The sequence below is a fragment of the Lactuca saligna genome, chromosome 2 (genome assembly GCF_052625555.1).
Source record: "Lactuca saligna cultivar CGN05327 chromosome 2, ASM5262555v1, whole genome shotgun sequence".
NCBI classification, from domain to species: domain Eukaryota; kingdom Viridiplantae; phylum Streptophyta; class Magnoliopsida; order Asterales; family Asteraceae; genus Lactuca; species Lactuca saligna.
In genome coordinates, this window is record NC_136418.1 from 190,781,980 (window position 1) to 190,806,796 (window position 24,817).

Below are 24,817 nucleotides of genomic sequence, written 5' to 3' on the forward strand. Positions count from 1 at the left end.
GATTTGAACAATCTTTTCTGTGGTCTCCCTTATGATTTCAGGACCAGTGAGGGTGCTATTAGGGACTTTCCCCCTAGCTAGCTGAGTATCCCCCACTTCAGCCCAACACAGGGGTGATCTGCACTTGCGACCATAGAGAGCTTCGAACGAAGCGACTTTAATGCTAGTGTGATAGCTGTTATTATAGGAGAATTCGATAAGCGGTAAATGGGTATCCCATGCCTTTCCAAAGTCTATCACACATGCTCTCAGCATGTCTTCCAATGTCTGGATGGTTCTCTCGCTTTGTCCGTTGGTTTGTGGATGGTAGGCCGTACTCATGTCAAGCCTAGTTCCCAAGGATTTCTGTAGAGACTGCCAAAATCGCAAGGTGAATCTACTATCTTGGTCGGAGATAATGGATATTGGTACACCATGCAGTCGCACAATCTCCTTGATGTACGTTCTGGTTAACTTCTCCATCTTGTCGGTTTCCTTTATTGGCAGGAAGTGCGCAGACTTGGTCAATCTATCTACGATTACCCATATGGTGTCAAACCCACCTGGAGTCTTAGGCAGCTTGGTTATGAAGTCCATGGTTATCCGTTCCCACTTCCATTCCGGTATATCAGGCTGTTGTAGTAGTCCTGAGGGTTTCTGGTATTCCACCTTGACCTTGGCGCAAGTCAGACACTTGCCCACATAAGTAGCAATTTCGGCTTTCATGTTCGGCCACCAGTATAGCTTTTTGAGGTCTAGATACATCTTATCTGACCCTGGATGGATGGAGTATCGAGTCTTATGTGATTCATTCATGACCACGTCTCGGATCCCACCGAACTTCGGTGTCCAAATTCGGTTCCTGAGATAACAAGTTCCGTCATCCTTGACTTCTAAGTTCTTATTCATTCCCCTTAATGCCTCACTTGCCACATTCTCTGGTTTCAAAGCTTCTAGTTGAGCTTCCTTGATTTGCGTGGCCAGGTGGGAATGGATGGTCATGGTTAAGGATCTTACTCGGCAGCCCGAATATTCCTTCCTGCTTAGGGCATCAGCCACTACATTGTCCTTGCCCGGGTGGTAGCGAATTTCACACTCGTAGTCGTTTAACAGTTCAACCCATCTTTGTTGCCGCATGTTGAGCTCTTTTTGATTGAGGATATGCTGAAGACTTTTGTGATCGGTGAAGATGGTGCATTTTGTGCTGTAGAGGTAGTGCCTCCAGATATTTACGGCGAACACTACCGCCCCCAGTTCAAGGTCATGGGTAGTGTAATTAACTTCGTGTGTCTTAAGTTGCCTTGATGCGTAAGCGATGACTTTCCCTCTCTGCATGAGTACGCATCCGAGGCCTTGTTTTGAGGCATCACAATATACCACGAAGTCATCGGTTCCTTCTGGAAGAGACAAAACTGGTGCGCTGCATAGGGCTTGTTTTAATGTCTGGAAAGAGGCTTCTTGTTTATCTTCCCACTTAAATACCACACCTTTCTGAGTCAAGGTGGTGAGTGGTTTGGCGATCTTGGAGAAGTTTTGTATGAATCTTCTGTAGTAGCCGGCGAGCCCTAAAAATTGTCGAATTTCTGCCGGTGTTGTAGGTGCTGACCAGTTTTCGATAGCTTTGATTTTAGAGGGATCCACGTGTATCCCCTTCTCTCTGACCACATGGCCAAGAAAATTCACTTCTCTGATCCAGAATTCGCACTTAGAGAATTTGGCATAAAGCTTCTCCGCCCTCAGTGTTTCCAAGATTAGCCGGAGATGTTGACGGTGCTCTTCCTCGCTTCGGGAGTAGATTAAAATATCATCGATGAATACAATCACAAATTTGTCTAAGTAGGGTCGACACACTCGACTCATCAGGTCCATGAATACCATCGGTGCGTTCGTTAATCCGAAGGGCATTACCACAAACTCGTAGTGCCCGTAGCGAGTTCTGAACGCAGTCTTGGAAATATCCTCTTCTTGTACTCGTAGTTGATGATAACCCGACCTCAGGTCGATTTTTGAAAAGTAGCTTGCTCCTTGGAGTTGGTCGAAGAGGTCATCGATTCGGGGTAGGGTATATCGGTTCTTGATAGTGAGTTTGTTTAGCTCCCGATAGTCTATGCACATGCGAAAAGATCCATCCTTCTTCTTTACAAACATGATCGGTGCTCCCCAGGGTGAGAAGCTTGGCCTAATGAATCCTTTGCTCAATAGTTCATTCAACTGGCTGGACAGTTCTTGCATTTTTGCCGGTGCTAAGCGATATGGAGCTTTGGCGATGGGGGTAGCTCCTGGAATTAAGTCGATCCGAAATTTGACTTGTCGTGCGAGCAGTACACCTGGCAGATCTTCTGGGAATACGTCGGGGAAGTTGCACACTTCCGAAATGTTTTTGATGTCCTTTACCCCTTGATTCTTATCTACGACGTGGGCTAAGAAGACATGGTATTCCTTTCAGAGATACTTTCGGGCTTTGACACAAGAGATGATTTGTAGGTTCACACTAGGTTTGTCACCATAAACGGCGAGGGTATTGCCATTTGGCAGATTGAGGCGGACGGCCCTTTCATAACATAAAATGTCGGCACGATTAGGACCCAACCAATCCATACCAATGATGACGTCGAAACTTTTTATTGTGACCGGCATTAGATCGATTTTGAATGAATGGTTGTCTAGAGTGAGGGTACACCCTGAGTATATATCATTACTGCGCTCTTCCTTCCCATTTGCCATTTCTACTACGTATGTATCTTTTAATGAATGAGGGGTTTGTTTTAGTAATTGTTTGAATTGATGGCTCAACTAAACTCCTTTCTGCTCCACTATCAAATAGTACGCATGCATATGTGTTATTGAGGAGAAACGTACCAGTAACCACTATGGGGTCCTTGAATGCTTCTCCATGTCCTAAAGCTAGGACTCTCCCAACACCTCCAGCATTGGTGTTTTGTGCTTTTGGGCAGTTTCTTTTGAAGTGCCCTACCTCTCCACAGCCATAACAGGTTTGACTTGCTCCGGTGTTGGCGACTGGGGCGACTTGAGGGGCGGATTGGGCTTGCACTTTACAAAATCGAGCAGTGTGTCCCTTCCGGTTGCAATTACTGCAGTGCATTTCCCGACAAGCAACGGTATGGTGGAAGTTGCACTTGTTGCACTTGGGAAGAGTTCCCGCGTATTGCTTTGGTTGCGCTGGAGCGGTAGCAGTAGTGGCTACACGGACAGCAACAGTCTGTTGCTTCTTTATGGGGTCCTGAGCCGGTTGTTTCTTTTTACTGTTCCAGAACTTCCTCTTGTTGTTCCCTCCTTTTGTTTGGTCGGTGGTGGCGACCATGGTGCCACAGCTGGCCCTATGATCGATAAGTTGTTGTGCCAATTCCTTGGCACTCTCAAAGGTAGTAGGTTTCGAGGCCAGTACACTATCATGAATCTGGGATGATAGCCCCCAGAGGTATCGTTCTACCTTTTTCTCCTCCGGAGTGACCATTGCGGGACAGAGGAGTGCTAGGTCATTGAATCGGGCAGTATAAGCTTCGAGATCCGTCCCCGACATCTTGAGATTCCAGAGTTCTTCTTCGAGTTTTTGTATTTCTCCCCTCGGGCAATACTCCTTTAACATCAACGCTTTTAAGTTTTCCCAGCCTATGGAGTTAGCCACTTCAGGAGTAAGTGACTTAACTCGGCCATTCCACCAAGTAAGAGCTTTTCTTGTGAAAGTGAATGTCGCATACTTGACCTTGCTCGCTTCGGGACAAGCACAAATTTCGAAGACTGCTTCGTTCCTTTCGAACTATTGCATCAGCGCAATGACGCCCCCGCTTCCGTCGAAAGGATCGGGTTTGCCATTCGTGAAGTCTTTGTAAGAACACTCCTTAGTACGCCCCGTGCTATCCCCGGGATTTGAGTTAGTATTCCCGAATCCGAAACTGCCGGAACCATTTGTACCCATTTGCGACATTGCTGCCGCCACGACTGCTGTTACTGCAGCCTGAAACATCACAGAATCAAACTCCGGAGGTGGTGGCGGAGGGGGTGGTGCTGAGTTTCCGAAAAGTCTTGGTCTTTTCCTTGGTGGCATGGTTCTGACATAAAAATAAAAGAAAAGACTTGTCGGTAAGACTTCAATGGTGATAACGAGTCGAGTGTTACTTGTTTCATCTCAATTGTATTTATCCGAGTTTATTACTTTAGAAGGTAATTCATCAAAAAGTTTATGTAATTTAAACTTATGAATTAAATAGTGTTGACCTAAGCAGAGTCATGTGTTTGGTTCGTGTCAGCATCCAAGGAAGTAAAATACATGCCACATTCATTGATAATTTGTTAGTACATATTGTTTTGAGAAATTTGACCTCACAAGGGTCTACATTACATTATAATAAAAGATAAAGTTTTGGCAGTACAAAAGCCCCTTTGACTAGTGTAATCACTTAGTCGCGGGGTCAACCTATTCGCAATAAAGAGTAGCACCGACGCATACTCAAAATCCTAGATTTATAACAAAACATGAGCAGTGCGAACACTACTCGCGGCGGGTGGTATCTGGTTCATGGTGGCCCTGAGATGAGGTCGAGGCTCCCTGAAGCTCCGCAATCCGGCATTCGGCCGCGATCACTCTCTCCTCGAGAGCTACGTGCCTCTCTTGGTACCCCCTTACCTTCGCTCGAGCAGTGGTAAGGTCCTCGATGAGTTGGTCCACTGGATAGAAGTCCCTCTCCAGATCCCGAGTGCGTGCATCGGTAGCTGCCGTAATAGCGCTGAGATTTCGAACCCGGTCTGCCATTTCCCTACTCTGGTTCCCCAAGTTCATGATGTGTTGGGTCATAACGGGGAGAGCTCTTTCAGCCGGTCCCCCGTGACTGAGGTCATAGTAACCTCGTTGGTCGCCATATGGTGACCGTTGGCGCTGTTGTCAGCTCCACCTTTCGATTATTGTTGCCCAATGGGGTTCAGGCCCGTTGTGCCCCCATCGGTTTGCAGGTACCCTCACGATATAAGGAGGGTTGAATACTTCCTTCTCTGGCTCTTCTTCACCTTCGTCCTCATCCATGTCCACCTCGTCGTCTTCCTCTTCTTCTTCTTCTTCGTCTACCTCCTCTTCTTCTTCTTCTTCGAGTTCTTCTTCGGGATCCTCTTCAATCCAGCCGACATTTCCCTGATTGGGAAAGTATGGATCTCCTGGTAGGTGAAATCCTGCCATGTCGTTTGCGCGAGAATAGGGGTGTAAGAAGTAGAAAGCGGTTAATAATAATAATATTGCGATATAGCAACATACAAATACTCCTATAGTATTTTAAATGTTTAGATTTGGTTCTTATAGCATTCTTTGTAGGGTGAAGTTAGGTTATTAGATTTGTTGCCCTCCTACGACTATCCCCCGATATGAGTAAGTCACTTCCCGGACGAATATAGTTGATGATATGGGCATATTTAGTTATAAAATTCATGCATGATCTTAATACTTTATGTTGATTTTGTCTCATTTAATGAACAAAAGGTGCTTAATCAGATTAAATATTTCATTTTCAGCAACAAAGACATGCTCGAAAGGAAAATGAAGCGGAACTAGCTATTGGAAGCTTGGATCTTGGATTTTGAAGAAAGAAGCATGTTGCTGGACAGCTTGACCCCTCGTCAGTGTTTTGGCCATATCTCATGAACCGTAACTCCGATTGACGAGATTCAAAATGTTCTGAAAAGTAGACACAATTTCGGACGACTTTCGTGTTTTGAGAAAATGCTGAATCAAAACGTACTCGGCGAGTAGGGTCGATTACTCGCCGAGTTGGTCAGAAGTTTCGCGATTCTGGACGCGCTGACTTGCCGTACACGGGTTTTAAGTGACGTACTCGCCGAGTAGGTGACTGGACTCGCCGAGTAGCCTCTGTTTTGTGAAAATCTATATAAAGGGACTTTCAGATCGATACCCTAGGAGATAGATGAACCCTTGGAGGCCAATTGTCGACTAAAGGTGCTGTTGGAGCGTGGGAGGCAAGGGAATCAACCCTACATTCAATTTTAAGGAGAATCAAGTCAAAATCAAGTTTACTCTTACCTAATCTCTTGTTTGAACTATGTTTTTACCAATTGATTTCGTTTTTGTGCTTGTTTCTGCTGTAATCATGAGCTAAAAACTCATAACTTCTGTTTAGGTAGATGAATTTGTGAACATGGATTGATTATTTGATTAGGATTAATTTTAATTGGTGATTATGTTTTATTAAGCTTGTTAAAGAACCTTATGTGTTAACAATAACTATTCTTCTGTTAGTAAATCAGTAATTAAGTTGTATGAACATCTCTTAGTTATTAGTTTCATATGATTTATTGTGACCACATAGTTGTATGTCTAGGAATAACGAATGTGAAACTAGAATTAACTAGAAGATAGGTAAGTTAATGTGTGAGATTGTTTGATGAACATCAGCAAGAGGTTAATTGAAGGGCTAATTTAATTAACCATTACAAGACTTATTTAACCCGAATCAATAACTAGGAAATTCGTTAATTTAGACAACTGGCCACTGCTTGAGTTAATTTGTTTCCTAAGGATTAGTAATAGCAAACGTGAAACTAATCATCTTAGTCGGTAGCCAATGAAGAATTAATCCGATACATTGAAATCATCCATGGGAACAAATGAGTCGAACCTAAACAGAAGTCCTCTTTATTATTGAATTTAGTTGATTTTTATTTGCTTAGCTCTTAGTTTCTTAGTTTAAGTTTTAGTTAATTGTTTAAGTTTCTAGTCTTGCAAAACTAGAGAAAACCCCCTTTCTATTACTTGTTTTATTTAGATAATATTAGCATCTATTTTAATTGTTTACCGTTCCCTGTGTTCGATACCCTACTTACCTGAACTAAACTGCTAATCGATAGGTACACTGCCTTTCGTGTGTTTGTCTTTTTGTTTAAGTTAGTAGGATTAAAACTAGTTTGTTTCACACACATCAGTTGATCATGCTATATCCTTCCCAAAACTGATCACTCATACCAAGGCATACTCGTAGCGTTCAACTCCTCTTCGTTTAGTTTATGTTCTTCTAGTTATGACACTACGTGAGTATGCAATGCATGTAGGTATACTTTTAAACAAGAATCTATTCATTTTCTAAAAGTATAACCCGTTAGGTTGTCTTAAAATCAGAGACTCTTAGTCCCAAATGTGTTTATAGTTTGTATATCCTATGTTGTTTGATATACTTAATTCACTATAAACCGTGCTCTGATACCAATCTGTCACACCCCCAAACCAAGGATGGTGGAAACGTCCGGGGGTGGAGGACTTCAGGTATAGTATCATAACAATAATGGCAATAGTGATGAAAGTAAACACAACCAACATATATATAATTGAAAGAGTTACATCATTGTATGGATTACATGTTTCAAAATCAATTACAATATGTTGACAAAATATGAAATGTTTGACGCCTTAACGTCCCATCCTCAAAAGCACTTGAATTCCTATTTAGTGATTTCCTGAGAATACAAGTTGTTTGAAAAAGTGTCAACACAATGGTTGGTGAGTTCATAAGCTTTTGACAGTAACAGTTGGAAAATCGATCTTTGTAATGAGTTGTATGTTACCAAGAAAATCCAATATTTTCCTTATAAAAGTTATGTGATCCTAAATACCAGGACCGAGAATGAACAAGTAATTTCCATAGTTAATGATATGAATGTGGTTTTAAATCAGCATAAAACCCCTTTTTGACATGAAAGCGCACAAGTATTATTCCATACTTAAAGTAATTTCTGAGAGCTAAATCGACATAACTCGCTAATTTAAGAGTAGAACCCGTAAATCTTATGATTTGTTAATACCACATGTGAGCTATTATAACCATACTTGACATGGATGGCCTCGTAATACGACGTTCTTCAGGCGTCGCCGTTAAATGACACTTGTCACCATAGACCTGCCGGTCTAGCTGTTGCAAGCAGCTCTGGTGTGGGTTTGTCAAACACAATATAGATCTATACACAACTGTCATGTTCTCCCTACAAGAGACTCTGGTTACAATTTACAGGACTTTTTGACTTTGTTACTTTGGAAGTAACCCGAAGTGAATGACTCACAAATTTATTCATTAACAGATTTACGTGAACTAAACTGAAAAACCTTTGATAAATAAGTTTGAGAAGTAAATGATACATAAACTATGCCTATTATAGTCTACCTGAAATGTTTGTAATGTATAAGAACTGTTTTATGAAAACACATTAGTGTTATAAATCCATAAATTATGCTTATTATAACTTAATATACGTGTTCTAAATGAATGAATAATCTTATCATGAATGACTAAGTTTCAGTTTATAATGATAAACTAACAAGGAAACACATTCAATATTTAGAACTTATTGTTATACACTTTGCTCAACATAATACAAAGTGTCATGAAAGTTATAATGTTGTTAACTAAATTTAACCCTTCTGCGCTGTTATAGAAAAGTCATAGAAAAATCATACAAAGTCGAAAACTAAATCCGTAAATTCTGAGAGTTCCCAAAATGTGTCTAGTTTACTCATAATTTTTATCATGATTTTTAATGACCTCCAACTTGGGTGAAAAAGTCCATAATCACAGACTGGTCCGGATTGGTGTTTAAAATGATAGGCAGTTTTTTAAAAATCACCATAAATTGTAGAAAAATCGTATGGAGATGTGCAAGTAGTCATTTTAAAGCTAAGAACTTGAACTATTTGCACGTAATACAGTTTTGAAAACTAAAATGTTCAAGTTGTCCAAAACAGTCCGTGAATGGAGTCCAAGTTTTCTGATGAAAGTTGTTAGAAAAGTTTAGTTATGTTCTTGGTGTTTTAACTTGTATTCTCCCCCTAAAAACTTAAGAAAACATGAAAATGTAGGGGTATGAACTCACCTTGAGTGATTTCAGTAGATGGATCATGGAGAAGAGAAGTGTTCAACTCAAGAACACTTTGGAAGATTGATTGAAGATTTGAAGATCTAACATAAATATGATGGAGTTTGTGTAAGATATCTATGATTTGAGTACAAGAGAGTGAAATAATCATTTGGAGAATGAATATACTTACCAAAAGTGAGAGAAAACTTGGAAGGAGGCCCTTGAATCTCGAATTTTTGGTAAGAGGATTGAGAGAGAAAAAAAAAAGTGTTCAATCTTTGGTGAAATGGAAGCAAGTGAGTGAGAATGAGGAGAGAGGATGAATGTCCAGCTCTAAGAACGTGGGAATAACTTGTGAGAGAGGTAAAAAGTATAAGGAAGTGACAAGATATGGTGGGAGGAGTGTGGGTTGGTCATGGAGTGGGTATGGGGGTTGCTTGTGTCATAATACAAGGAAAAGTCAGCACTCAACCTTTGTACTTCACCCACTCTTATTGGATAAGGTTTTATCCTTAAAACGTGATTAATCATTAATTAAGGGATCTTATATGTTAAAATAAAGTTTTGGGTGAAAATCTCGTGTTAAAACAATTAAAAACGGGTCTAAAACACAAAACTAGTCGAAAACCGGGAGAAAATGAGTTTCCTGCGAGACCTCTCGGTCCTGGCCGAGGTTCGGTCCTCCTGATGCTAGGCGCGAAGCGAAGGCTTGGTCCGAAGGCGTAAGAAGCGAAATAGACCGAAGTGAACAGTACCTTCGGGTTCGGGTGGTGTGCGAGGTTCGGTTCCAGGAGCCTTCGGGTTCGGTTCTTTGAGTGAGGTTCGGGCCCGAGAGCACCCCTTCGGGTTCGGTCCTCTTGGTTTCGGTCCCTAAGAGGACTTTCGGGTCCTAAGAGGCTTCGGCCCTAATAAGAGGGTTTCGGGTCCTTAAGCCCTTTTTGCCCGTTCTTGCCCCGTTTTAAGCGGTTTTTGACCCGGTTAAGGGTCAGAATGACCCGTATGACTTCAAAAAGTTATGGAAACTTTTGAGAGAGATTTGGGAGAGATTTCACATTCTTGGAGAGCTTTCTCATACAAAGAGAGATTTCACATTCTTGGAGAGATTTGGGAGAGATTTCACATTCTTGGAGAGATTTGGGAGAGATTTCACATTCTTGGAGAGATTTCTCGTACAAAGAGAGATTTGGGAGAGATTTCTCATACAAAGATAGATTTGGGAGAGATTTCACATTCTTGGAGAGATTTGGGAGAGATTTCACATTCTTGGAGAGATTTCTCGTACAAAGAGAGATTTGCGAGAGATTTCACATTCTTGGAGAGATTTCTCATACAAAGAGAGATTTAGGAGAGATTTCACATTCTTGGAGAGATTTTTCATACAAAGAGAGATTTGGGAGAGATTCTCGATAAAGAGAGATAGAGTGAAAACAATTGAGAGAGGTTTCATGTGTGACAATGGTGAGTGTTTGGCCCCGCAACGCAAGGTCCGTGAACCCCGTTAAGTTATGTTTAAGGATCTTACCCACTCCCGATGAGTATGTAACATTGTTTTATCAGTTTGGTTCATTGTTTAGCAGTAAGGCTTAGGAAATTTAAACACACGAACTTTTCCAAGTGATGTTTTCTCATTAAAATAGTGAGTTATACAGTAATTACATAACGTACGCTCCAATACACAAGGTTAAACGAGTCGATCGGTTTGACTTGTTGACTTTGACTTGACTCGAAATTGACGATTGTCACAAATACAGATAATAAAACTTATATAAAGAACATAAATAAACTTATATAAATATTAGAAACCTGGTGGACGGAATGGAAATCCGTAAGACGGATTGAATGCAACTTCTTTCAAAACTCTTGAATCATGTGTCATGCCTTCCCATCCAGCCCATACAAACGTGAATATCATATCAAAATCACAAATTCCTAATACATTTTGATAACATTCACCTTTTCCTCTTCCCCTATACCTCGTTTGCTGATCAACGGGCACAACTGCATGTACAAGAGTTCCATCTAGTGGACCTATTGCTCCGGAAAATATAGCTTTTAACCGTCTTTGTCGTTCTGAGGCATGTCTTGTTAGATTAGGATTTGTTGGTACTATAATTTCTTTTGCAAAACACATCATTGCATTTAAGACCTCATGAAAACATTGATGAATGGTTTATGTGGAGTGATGAAATCTTCCTTTAACCGCTCGAAAGCATTCATTATGTACTATAACATGTAAAAACATAGTCATCTTCTCTTCAATGCTTATCGTTCTACTAGCTTGCAACCAACTTCTTTGCATAAAATGATTGCATAATAATACAAATGTCTCTTGTGTAAGACGCATCATATCGTAACATTCGATAGGGTCCCCGTGTATCAAATCTTGCATAAACGCATACCCGCTCGAATCGTTATCTCTTATTCTATGATTTTTGTTTAGCCTTGGCCGGTTTAACCTCAACCAATACAAGACAAGTAAAAGAAAAGCTAAAGCTTCACCATTAGAAATCATACTTGACTTGTAAAATACAATTACATATAACATGTCAAATATAAAATAAACAACCAAAATATTTATAACATGTCAAATATAAAGTAAATAACAAAAAAAAATGTTTATCTAATAACACAAAAGTGATGCACCAAAAATTATCTAATAAAAAAACTCATGGATATAAAATTCATCAAACGTAACATAACAAAAGTCATAGAAAAAGTCATCAAACCTAATATCCAAAATTCATGCAACAAAGAAATAGTAAAAGTAATCAAATGTAACATCTAAAAAGTCATCAAAGGTAACCAAACTTCATTCCTACACTCCTCACCCACGACTCACAAGTAGTAGGTGTAAGTCGTAACCAAACTTTCCTAATATCGGCACTTTCAGCAAATAACAAAAGAGCGGTCTTGTGTCTTTCATTTTCTTCTCCCCATCCCATTTTTGCCAATTTCTCCATACATGCATCTATGTCCTTATCCATTTCACTTCTTTGATTTTGTTCACTTCTTTGGTTTTGTTCCACAAGCGTCCTTGCAAACTTGATGATTTCCTCCTCAACTTCTAGTGCCCTTGCGTTTCTCTTGTTTCCACCAGCTCTTTTGTTTCCACCCACTCTCCTATTTTTCGAATGTCCAGAGGATTCTCACTTGCAGCTACGTGTTGGGTTGAGTCGGGAGTTTCCGTTTGGGTGCATTGAACCTTATCAAAGTCATGCTCAGTGTATTCAGGAGTAAGACAGGTGAGTGTAGAAGATGGCCCCCAACTATCAAAGCCGGTAGAGGTTGAACCTTCAACTAATTGGGTGCACAGATCAGGGAAAAGGAGGGGCACAGTTTTCAAAGCTCCTACAATCTTGTTCAACTGTTTAACATTTTGAAATTATCAAACCATTAAAAGAAAATAATCATATTCTACTATTTGTTTTAAAATTAGACGAATATATATTACCTTCGTCTCCGTCTCCCATTGTTCGTCAGTCAAATTAAATTTATTTGTTAAAGGATCATATATATTTCCAGTTTTGCTTTGAAGTTTCACCCAAGCTTGATACTTTCCTTTGTAGTAGTCGTAATGGTTTCTCATCTGTTTTTGGTCAACAACTAAACCGTGTTCCTTTAATAATTTTTCGGCTACAACTTTCCATGAATTTGGTTTGAGGGCACTACCCTCACGACCATTTGTGGTTACTTCTTGGATACAAGCATCAAGTAAAATTTTGTCTAAATTGGTCCCAAATGATTCTAGATTTCCTTTGTGACATGTCTATAATAAAAAAAACAACATATACATATATATATATATATATATATATATATATATATATATATATATATATATATATATATATATATATATAACCAAAAGGCAGCATGCATATACAAAAAAAAGCATATATAACCAAAATTCAGCATTTATATACAAAAAATAGCATATAAAACCAAAATTCAGCATGCATATAAAAAAAACAGCATATATAACCAAAATTCAGCATGTATAAACAAAAAACAGCATGTATAATCAAATTTCTGCATTTATATATACAAAAAAACAACATGTATAAACAAAAAACAGCATGTGTGTACAAAAAACAACATATATAGAACCAAATTTCTGCATTTATATAAAAAAAACAGCATACATGTTCATAATTTCAGCATGTATGTTAAAAAAAACAGCACATTTATAACTAAAATTCTGCATGTATATACAAAAAACAGCATTTACAATAAAAAATTTACATATATATACAAAAAAAACAGCATATATATTCATTAGTTCAGCATGTATGTTCAACAAACAACATATATGTTCACAAAAAACAGCATATTGTTCACAAAAATCAGCATATTTGAACAAAAATCAACATGTTCTAATAACCACAACATGAATGTATGCTTTAATAACCACAAAAACATGTTCTAATTTTGGTTTCAACCACAAAATCAAGTATAATGCACAAATTCTAAAAAATAAGAAATCTGGAAAAAAAAAAAAAAACTTGTTCACAAAAACAAGTTTTGATTTTGGTTTCACGCATAATTTTGAAATCAAGAAAAAAGAAAGATTAATTGAAAACCCTTGATGATGGATCGGGAAAAATAAGATGAGAATCTTGTTGATGGATCGACAAAAGGAGAAGATGAAACCTGTGGGGCGGAGCAGTAGGGCGGCGGTGGTCTGCTTGGCGGGAGGAGGTTGGCCGGCGACGGAAGATGGAGGCGATGGAAGGTAGGGCACGACCGATGACGGGTGATCGAAGATTGCAGCGACGATGTATGCGTTTTTTTTGTTAGGGCACAAATGTCCAACGCGTCCTTCTTTTCCATTCAGACTTCTTTTTGTGGCTTCGTGGAAAAACCCAATCTTACCGGGAAAAACGAAGTTTTTTTTTTGTGTAAAACAAACAGTCTTTCCGGCCCATTCAGCCGGAAAGATCTTTTTGAGGCTGGAAAGACACTTATCAAACAGGACCTAAACGCAAAAAGGGGAGGGATCAATTTCGTACTTGAACAATAGAGGAGATCAGAGGATGCATGGTGGAGACCGACGTTGTCAAGGGCGACGCTGTCGGAGCTAGGCATCGGAGGTTTGACCTTGGTGGTGTGAGTCGATTGATATCAGGAGTCATGGGGTAGACGATGTGAGGTGGCGATGTCGACAATGTGGGCGGTGATGTAGTATGGGGTCGGCGATGTGAGGAGGTGTGGGAGGGTGGCAACGACCGGAAAAGGGGTTGACTGGCGTCGGAAGTAGAGGCAATTGTGGGAGGAGAGGAAAAGATGAACGAGTTTGGGAGGGCATGAGGATAAGCGTGTCTTTTTTTTTAAAGTTGCCCTTTTACATCTTAGCGAATCAAATGTATTTTTAATTTTCAGATCCTTTTTTAAGAGCTAAACAAACCATCTAAATCTTTAAGATTCAGATTTGGCCTCTTTTAAGAAGCATTAAGTGGTAAACAAACAACCCGTAATGATTTTAAGATAAAGATAAGACTCTACAACTCAACAATTATATATTATCAATTTTATTTAAATTAAAATATAAGAATTTTCTTTTTATCCAATGTCAATTTGTTGCATTTATTATATCAATAAATCATGAATACTTGTCATATATTAAATATTTTTTTCAAATGAAATATGGAGATATATTTATCCTCTTGAGAAAGTCTAGTTTTAATTCATAGCGTAATAATTTTAATCACCTGAACAACAAATAATATTCTATCCATAATCAAAACAAATTTATCAAAATGTTAAGAATTCCTTTTATAATTTATCATCTATAATTCAAAACACGTTAATATAAGATTTGACATTTGTTGTCATAAAATTGAATAAGAAAAAAATATAAGCCCTGAGTTTTCCACGGAGACTTTTCAATCATCTACTTATGCCCCTTAATTTAATTTATATAAATTAAATTAATAGATAATGAAGTTAGAGAGTCCTACTTTCCAAGAATGTCCGATTATTCCTCCTTCCTTGCTCCTCCTTCACCGATACTTCTTCAGTCGTCAATGCTTCTTCACTCTACAACATCTGCTTCGTCCTCCCACTCTTAAGTGGTTAGTGAACATGAATACATATATGTTGCTTCTTCCTCCCACTCCAACAACCACTCATTGATCTAGAATTCCTGTCGCTATGCTCCAAAAATTGATGTTTTCCTCCTGTCATTCATCCAAATATTGATCGTGTATGTGTGTTTGTTCTCGTGTTTACGCTCGAATCTATCAGTGTATGTGTGTTCATCTGCAATTCCCGTCAGTATGCTCAATCAAAGGCCCTTCCTTGACCTAGAACACTCGATGGAGTGTCTATAATTCTCGTCGGTGTGTGTTCATCATTAATTACCGATTAGTATTTGTGTGTTGCGTGTTAATCTGAAGTTCATTTGATAGGTAGGTTGTTCTGTGATTATCAAATGTTCTTTTTTTAACATCTAATTGGTATTATTAATTGATTTGTTATGTTTCTAACACCCTGCAAAAGGTTAATAAAAAAAATGTTTTCTTTTTCAATGTTGTGCACGTAGGACGGTTCATAAGTATTTTATGCCCCGGGTAAAGACACTTGATGATGCCCCTATATATTTATACTGAACCCATATATACCATAGATTTATTGAACGAAAATGCAACGCATTTTTCATTTGAAAAAAATAGCTATGCAAATTAAAACTTGCAAACATCTTCTAAAACGATGTTTTCATAAGGCTTTTTGAAGCAAAAATATCAATTATCCTATTGTAGTTAATGTTTGCTAAAAATTGACTTTCAATATTCAAAATTGCAAAGCATTTTAATAGCAAATATCAACAAAAAATATGCACCTGGATTATTCTCTACACCAATTTTGCAATTCATAACTAAACCGTTGCAAAATTGGTGTTCTTTTCTTACTACATATTACTCATAAAATTAAATAGGGCAAAACAAAAAGTCGGTAAGTCAATCAGACTCAACCTATTATGTAGATTCAACAATTTTCCATTTCGATAATACCCTATAATCAAATAGATAAAACATATATCTTCTTATCTAATATACCATTTAGAGTATATATTAATACTTCAAACAAAGTTAATAGAGGTCCTTAAATTGAGCAGCAAACACAATTAGCTTGTATTATAAGTTTTCTGGGGAGTAATTAGTATCATGTGATACATTTATCCTTTAATTATTAGCAATTAGGAAAAATAAAAACTCAACATACCTTTTCAAAGACTTCAAGAATGATTTAATTCACAAGGAACATTGAATGTTGTAATGTTGAACATTACAACCTAAAGAAATATATCAAAAACAAGAAATATATCAAAAACACAAACATGACATGAAATCTTGAAAACACAAAGATTAATTCAAAATAAAAACTCAACATACCTTTTCAAAGACTTCAAGAATGATTTAATTCACAAGGAACATTGAATGTTGTAATGTTGAACATTACAACCTAAAGAAATATATCAAAAACACAAACATGACATGAAATCTTGAAAACACAAAGATTAATTCAAGAAAAAGTAAAGATGAAAAATCTGAAATCAAGAAAACATATCTAAGTCAGAAGCGTATATTTTGATTTATACTTACAAGTCTTGAAACCATTAAATCAGATTCATAGCAAAGAATAAAGAATTACAATTTTGATTTATGAGAAACTTCACTCAAAAAGTTTGGAGAATCAGTGAATCGATTACAATCAAAAAGTCTAGAGAGTGAATCGATTTTTCACTCACAATACCAAGAATATGAATTACAATCAAAGAAATGGGCCATGGTATAAACCCTATTCGATTATATTTTATGATTTGGGAGAACTAGAGAAAGAAAGGAGAATTGAAAAATCAGTGAAAAAGTAAATCGATAATGGTGATTAAGCCCTTATTTATCCCGAGCGACTCCTCGATTTAGGTGTGTGATTGTGTGAATTGTAATGCGACTTGTGATGTTACCAAACAATTTACTGCCGATTACTTCAACTTACGCATGAGACGTTCTTTTGATTATGCACTTATTTCTCCCGCTGTTTATTCTTTCAATTGCCGCCTTGAAGTACACATACCCACAAGACCGACTGTAAATTTGATGCCCCCTAACCCAATGATGCCCGGGGCGATGGCCCAGCTGGCCCTCCCCTTGGGCCAATCCTGTGTGCATGTGGATTGAATAATATGTCGTCATTTTTTTGCAATGATAAATTTCTGAAATGATGAATCATTGAATTAAACACTTTGCAATGGTAAGTTTCTGTTATGATGAATCTTTGAATTTGCATGATATAAGTTTTTAGTTTGATGAATCTGTCAATTTGTAGGATAGAGTAACTTGTTTTTTATGGCTATTTTTGTTGTGATTCTGTAAAGGAAAAATGAAACTTGGGATCTTTATTTTTATTATTTTATTATTGATTAATTATATAAATATCAATGTGTAAACATTTTTCATGGATGAATAACAATCTCATGTGGAAGAATCAGGCCCCAAAAAATATTAGAGCTGAAAATGACAATGCATCGATCTGGTCAGGTTCGGGTTCAACCAGTTTATTAATTGGGTTGAAGATTTCAACATAACCCAACTTTTTTATTTTAATGGGTGGGTAGTTCAACCCAACCCAACCCGACTCAACATTTCAGATAAATGAGTTGTTACTGGATTGATCTGTTTATGTAATTCTCAACCCAACCTATTAAATAAATGAGTTAAACCTGGGTTAACCCATTTAATATAAAAAAGTAAATAAATTAACTAAAGATTACACCATTTAAATTAGTTTCAAACTTAAATAAACTTTCAAAGTATAATAAAAACACAATCCTAATTCACAAATACAAAGAAATTATTCAAATAACATTAAATATATGTAATTTCAAAATGATTTTGAAGAATGACTAGTGTTATCAACGTAAAAAAAAGATAAGAATCAAGATTGCATTTTTTAAAATATAAATAATAATACAACATTGTAATTTATAAATTGATATTTAGATTAATACATGATAATATTTAAATAATTATTCAATTAATTATATATTAAAATTAAATAAGTTGGTAGTTTGAAAATAAGTATTTATCTAACCCAACCTATTTGATCAAATAGGTTATACTGATAGACCCATTTAATCTAAACAGATTGAAAATCTCAACTCAACCAATTAATTTTAGATTGGGTTGGTTGATTTAGCCTATTTTTGCCGACTCTAAGAAATATATATAACCTGATTGCCAAGTCCCAAGTGTGAAAGTCGAGAAAATTGAGTCTGATGCCATAAAAAGAGAAACGTGCGAGTGTCACCAAGCTCAACATAACGGCTGTGGCCCTGATCATGGGCCCATGGTAGTAGAACCTCATGCCACTCAACACGCGTCCTCAAACTCCCCAAATCCTTCTCAAATCTCAATGAGCCGACCACCCCAACTCTTTTCAACAATTTAGCTCACCCACCCTTGTACACGTATTCTCAAAATGCACCCATTTTTCTTCCCACTTTATTGTATATATGCACCCATCAAACATTTGTTTTTTTTTTTTTTTTTTAAGTATCATGAGCCTTTCGTAAATGGCTTATTATTGCTTTACTACTTCTTGGAGTTTGTTCTTTGTTGTTTTGCTAGAGGTGGTTGTTTGCATATCGGGTCGGGTTGGTTTGGGTTCGAGATTATATGCTAACAACAATCAAATATGGGAGTCTCCTAATCATACATTTGCATTTGGGTTTGCTCCAGCTTCAGATGATACTTCAAGTTCACAAGATAATCGATACCAACTGGGAATTTGGTTCGCCAATCTTCCAGGAGACCGCACTCTTGCTTGGTCTGCATATTTGTAAGTTCGTAACTTGTATATATCTTTTTCGTTAATGCATATTATTTTACACACCATTTTTTTTAATGTAATTGTAATAAGTTATGTATTTAAGTTACTAGTGAGACATACAATCACATCATGGGCAACCCCACGCTACGGACAATGTTGGCGTATGCCTAGTTGAAAAACCAAATCAATTTAGAAAGAAACGTATTTTCAGTTTCTTTAGTTGTGTTTAAAAAATTATTGTTTACAGAGTTTTTGAATGTTTATTAAACTATTGATGATTTAATGTTATTGCTATCTTTGTTCAATAAACTAGGATTCTAAATTTTCATTGGTGAGTATGAATGTTTATATTCATTTTTCTTTTGCTAAGATTTTTGTGTCAGTGTATCACTTGAAAATTTATTTGTGTTTGTCCTTACCATGGAATTTATCGCACCTACCTACAGTAGATATTCCAAATTATATAAAGAAGATCTACCATTCAAAATATTGGCATACCAAAAATCGATTTACCACCACGTAATGGTGTGGTTTACTATTCTATTTATAAGACTAGGTTCCATGGCAAGGGATCGCTTGAGGCCCAATAATGGATTTTGGGATTGGGCCTGTGATTGGTTATATATATAAATCAATCCCAAAAATCCGGGTCTCCTGTAAGTGATCCATGGCTATGGTTTTACCGAGTCTAGTCCTATAGATCTTTAACAAACTAGACATTTCATTTCATTTATTTCAAACCATACATAGGATCGGTCTGTTTTTACTGCTTTTAATCTCTTTCTAAATTAAGGTTATTAACTAAAATTGAACGAAAAGACAAAAGAAACTTCTTATGAATATGGGCTTCCTTTAACTGGTCAGACCACTGGGCTTTTTTACTACTATGGACCATACTTTTTAACAAGTTTCGGGTCAGATCCAAATTAGCTAATTGTCCGGATGCCCACCTATATAGGATGCATTAGTCTTTACTACAATTTTTGCAGGTAATAATAACACGATGCATTAATTTTGTCTGAATACCTTCTCAATAGAAAAGCTCCAGTCACAAAAGACGCTATCTTGGAACTTGATACAACTGGAAACTTAGTCCTTACTGACGGCAGGACCACCGCATGGACCTCAAACACCACCGACGCCGGTGTCCAATCTATGGAGTTACTAGAAAACGGCAACCTCATTCTCTATACCAGCAACCAAGACATAGCGTGGCAAAGCTTCTCACACCCATCGGACACCCTCTTGCCTGGTCAACCTTTGACAATCTCCGTCGAGTTGACTTCGTCACGGATACCCACTCGCGGCGGCGGTTATTACACTTTGAAAATACAACAACAACCTACTTCACTTAGTTTAGGTTTGACGTACAACCTACTTGCAGATCCTTATAATTTATCCATGGAAGCGCAATCTAATTATTCGTACTGGGAAACACCTGAATTCTCTAACGTCACCGGCGATGTTGTGGCGGTGCTTGGCCAAGCTGGAAGTTTTGGTGTTGTTTACGGCGGAGATTCCGTTGGAGCAGTGTACGTTTACAAGAATGACAACGACAAAAGCGAATTATCATCCGCTAGTAACATAACAAACAGACCGGCAGTTCTACGAAGGCTAATTCTTGAAACTAACGGTAACCTTCGGCTATATCGTTGGGACGACGACGTTAATGGATCCCGACAGTGGGTACCGGAATGGGCGGCCGTTTCAAACCCATGCGACATCGCCGGAGCTTGCGGAAACGGGATATGTAATTTGGACAGAAGCAAAACAAATGCTTCTTGCGAATGCTTGCCAGGTTCTTCCACCAAGGGAAATGATTTCCGGTGTACATCAAACTCATCATTCACCGGAAACTGCAGAGCTCCCCGCCAAAACTCGACTAATTCCCAATTCAAAATCCAAACAGTTAACCAAACAAATTACTATTACTTAGAATCAGCTGTGATAGCAAATTATAGCGACATCCCAACAGTTTCAAAATGTGGTGATGCATGTTTATCCGATTGCGATTGTGTTGCTTCCGTTTATGGGCTAAGCCAAGAGACCCCGTATTGTTGGGTGTTACGGAGCTTAGAGTTTGGTGGATTCGAGGATTCAGGTTCAACCATGTTCGTTAAGGTTCAGTCGAATGCATCTTCCAGTAGTGAACAGAAAAACGATTCAGGGATGAGCAACAGCACTCGCACGAAGGTTTTGGTTGTTCCCATTACCCTCAGCATGCTTGTTCTTATTGGACTCTTAAGTTGTCTGCTTTACATCTACGTTCATAAAAGGAGAGGTTTAAAAAGAGCCCTCAAGAATTCCATAATTGTCTCGGGAGCTCCTCATAATTTTAACTTTCGCATTCTACAAAACAGCACAAATCATTTTTCCGAGTTACTCGGAACAGGTAGTTCAAGTTATATATATTGTCGATATTTTTGTTTGATATAGTATGAAATTTCCCTAAAATTTTACTTTTTAGGTGGATTTGGGAGTGTTTACAAAGGAACTTTAGGAGATGGGACACTAATCGCAGTGAAAAGGCTGGACAAAATGCTGCCACACGGAGAAAGAGAATTTGTAACCGAAGTAAACACCATCGGGTCAATGCATCACATGAACTTGGTTCGCTTATGCGGGTATTGCTCCGAAGGTTCACAAAGGTATAAAGTTCATTAGTTGTTAACAACATTAAAGTGATGGAGTATTAAAAAGTTGTATTTTTAGTTAGTTAAAATGTGAATTAATTAATATTGTAACTAAATGCAGACTTCTCGTGTACGAGTTCATGAAAAATGGATCATTAGACAAATGGTTATTTCATTCACGTAAAACTCGAGAGAGGCTCTTGGAATGGCCAACTCGGTTTCAAATAGCGGTAGGTACAGCACAAGGCATTGCGTATTTTCATGAGCAATGTAGGAATAGGATAATACATTGTGATATCAAGCCGGAGAATATTCTTTTGGATGAAAATTTTTGTCCAAAGGTTTCCGATTTTGGATTGGCTAAGTTGATGGGAAGGGAGCACTCACAGGTTGTGACCATGGTCCGAGGAACACGAGGCTATTTGGCTCCTGAATGGATTAGCAATCGTCCTGTAACTGTAAAAGCGGATGTTTATAGTTATGGAATGCTTTTGTTAGAAATTGTTGGTGGGCGGAGAAACCTTGATATGAACTATGATGCAGATAATTTCTTTTTCCCCGGATGGGCTTTTAAGGTACAATACTCATTTGTTCTTTTACAAATTTTCTTTCATTAATTTTTCCTCCATTTCACAAATTTCACGTATTTTCTCAAAAAAATTCTTTCTATATATAATCCAGATATCTTGTTATGTAAAAAAAGAAACAAAACGTTAGTTACTAATTTATGGGATTTTTTTTTTATAGGAAATGAGAAACGGAGAAGTGATGAAGATAGCGGATAGACGACTAGAAGGGGCAGTAGATGCCGAGGAGCTTTTAAGAACACTGAAGGTCGGTTTTTGGTGCATACAAGACGATGTGAACATGCGACCTTCGATGAGTGAGGTGGTGATGATGTTGGAAGGTTCGGTAGAGGTGAATGAGCCACCAATGCCACAATCAGTTTTAGAGCTTATTGAAGAAGGGTTAGACCATGTTTACAGGGCAATGAAACGAGAATTTAACCAATTTAGCTCTTTCACTATCACCAACATGATAAGTCAACCATCGTCTCGTGCGACATGTAGTTACTCTACAATGTCACCTAGATGATGTTGATGGAGCAAAGAGGGACTACAACAACATTCAACCTTTTTTTCCTTTCAAGATTGATTGTAAAATGTTTATAAGGGAAATGTCAATGAACTATAGATCATTTGTTTGCTAAATTCGATTTTCATTATGTTAAGTTAAAGTCTAACTAACTCATTGACTTATCTTACTACTAAGCGAATCCCCGCACATTGTGCGAGAATATAATTATATAGTTAAAATAATAAATTTTACCAAATTATTATTTAAAATTTCTACTTTGAAACAAAATGCTAGTAGTAAAGCAAATATATAGTTAATATATTAGTTTTATTAAAAATTATAGTTTAATTTTTAAGTCATTATGATATATACAATTATTTGGTAATTTTATAAACCGTTTAAAATTGTGTAAATTATATATCAAATGAATGATAATATAACGGATAACAAAACATATGAACTACAACTTTTAGTAACATAAAAATAGAAAAACATCTATTATAACATTTATATTAAAAAAGATATATATACAACGAATAATAAAAAATATGAAAAATAAACACTATAACTTTTATTAACATAAAAACACTGAAACATCTATTATAACATTTATATTAACTATTCATATTTAATTCATAAATCTTTTCGAATACATTAATGTTTTTAATGAGCAAAATTTTACAACCTTATAAATAAAGGAAAATAAAAAGTTATTAGTGATTACTAATTAATAATCATAAGTTAAAAACTCTTGAGTTGTAACTAATGTATACATTAATTAGAAAACTTTTAAGTTGTAGTGTGAGTTTCAAATGAATGTGGTACTTGGAAATGTATTATTATTATTATTATTATTATTATTATTATTATTATTATTATTATAAATAATTGGTTTTGATGCATCATTTTAACCCCTTCAATTATTAAACATAAAGATATTTAATTATAAATTTATATCATACATAGGTGCATATACATGTTAAACAAATCACATATAATATATATATATATATATATATATATATATATATATATATATATCTTTACTATCTTATAAAAGAAATTTAAATATTTCTAAAAATAGATTGATTATAATAATAATATTTTTTTAAGACATCCAAATGATAAAGCTGATAGGACAAGTAACCATTAATAAAATAATATTAAATTTTAACCACATTTTGAATTCAAAAATTTATCATCAAATCTCCTTATATTTCTCAGCAATTTGATATGGTTCTCTCAAATCCCGGATTCATTCAAATTTTGAACCCTTTTAGATATCCTTAAATTTAGCATGTTGATTCAAATATCCCTCCAATCGCATATACCTCTTTGTTCCCTCCTCTGCTATAAAGCCCACCGTTCAGGAACAAAAAATGACTTAATCTCCCAAATAACACCATGGTTTGATTATTTTGTCTTCGACATGTACTTTCTTTTGTAACATAACATTTTTGTAGAGGAAACATATCACCGAAAGAATTTACACGCTGCGCCGCTTTGCGCGGGTACACTGCTAGTGTGTGTGTGTGTATATATATATATATATATATATATATATATATATATATATATCTTAATTACCTTATAAAGCATTTTTGGTCAAATGCTGAATTTTAAGTCGTACAAACATACAATGCATTTGTACAATCAATTTATGCATTACAAAAAGAGTAGAGTACATATGGTCAACAGTTGAAAATGTCAAATCTCTTATCCCCTATTCTTAGACTATTTTGACCCGGTTCATTCCTTATCTCCGTATTGCCCTAAATCTCGCAATTTCTGTTCACAGATCTTGGATATATATCGCTGACGTTTCCATTTCTAGGGTTTAATTCATCTTTCAACATTCAACCACCATTGTCACACCCGTCGCTTGGCGTGGGTAAACGACTAGTATATATATATATATATGTATATATATATATATATATATATATATATATATATGTATGTATATATTCGAAAATGTCATATGTAATTCTTGTCGTAGTAATATGGATAAATTAGTTTCATATGAAGAACATATCATGATAATTCTATTATAATTACATATCAAATGTTCAAAATTATGTTATCTTTTAAATATTGTCTTTTAAATATGTTGTGTAGGATAACTCAACAAAAAAAATAATAGAAAATAAATATAATCAAAATCTAAAAACTACAATCAAATAAATAAGTGCATTGGGTGATTGAATATATAAATAAAGATGTTACATAAACATACATTTAAATCAAAAGAAAAAAATAACATTCACCAACTTTGCTCAAACAAAAAAACTAGTATCCATTTTATGAATCTTCTTTATTCATTTAACATCATTCAACCATAGAAACTTGATGACAATTCTTCACTAACCTGCAATCAAAATATTTTTCTTGAAAAAGAAGAAGCGGAAAGATATTTCAATCAAAACATTGATGTTTGG

The 24,817-nt window shown here is 36.5% G+C and overlaps 1 protein-coding gene across 1 annotated transcript; it reads left to right on the top strand.

The window, feature by feature from the left end:
- The first annotated feature begins 18,386 nt into the window (after window positions 1-18,386).
- LOC145028632 (Protein kinase superfamily protein) lies at window positions 18,387-22,488 on the top strand. Its single transcript, XM_078977352.1, has 5 exons — window positions 18,387-18,678; window positions 19,707-21,061; window positions 21,137-21,317; window positions 21,424-21,877; window positions 22,050-22,488. Exons 1-5 carry the CDS (start codon window positions 18,413-18,415, stop codon window positions 22,395-22,397), a joined length of 2,604 nt encoding a protein of 867 aa, XP_078833478.1. The 5' UTR covers window positions 18,387-18,412; the 3' UTR covers window positions 22,398-22,488.
- The last annotated feature ends 2,329 nt before the right edge of the window (window positions 22,489-24,817 follow it).

Bases quoted from the DNA above. Each gene is read 5' to 3' on its own strand.
- LOC145028632 (XM_078977352.1), top strand. From the start codon at position 18,413: ATGGCTTATTATTGCTTTACTACTTCTTGGAGTTTGTTCTTTGTTGTT. The intron at 21,062-21,136 runs GTAGTTCAAGTT...TTTACTTTTTAG, and splicing joins TTCCGAGTTACTCGGAACAG to GTGGATTTGGGAGTGTTTAC. The intron at 21,878-22,049 runs GTACAATACTCA...TTTTTTTTATAG, and splicing joins TCCCCGGATGGGCTTTTAAG to GAAATGAGAAACGGAGAAGT.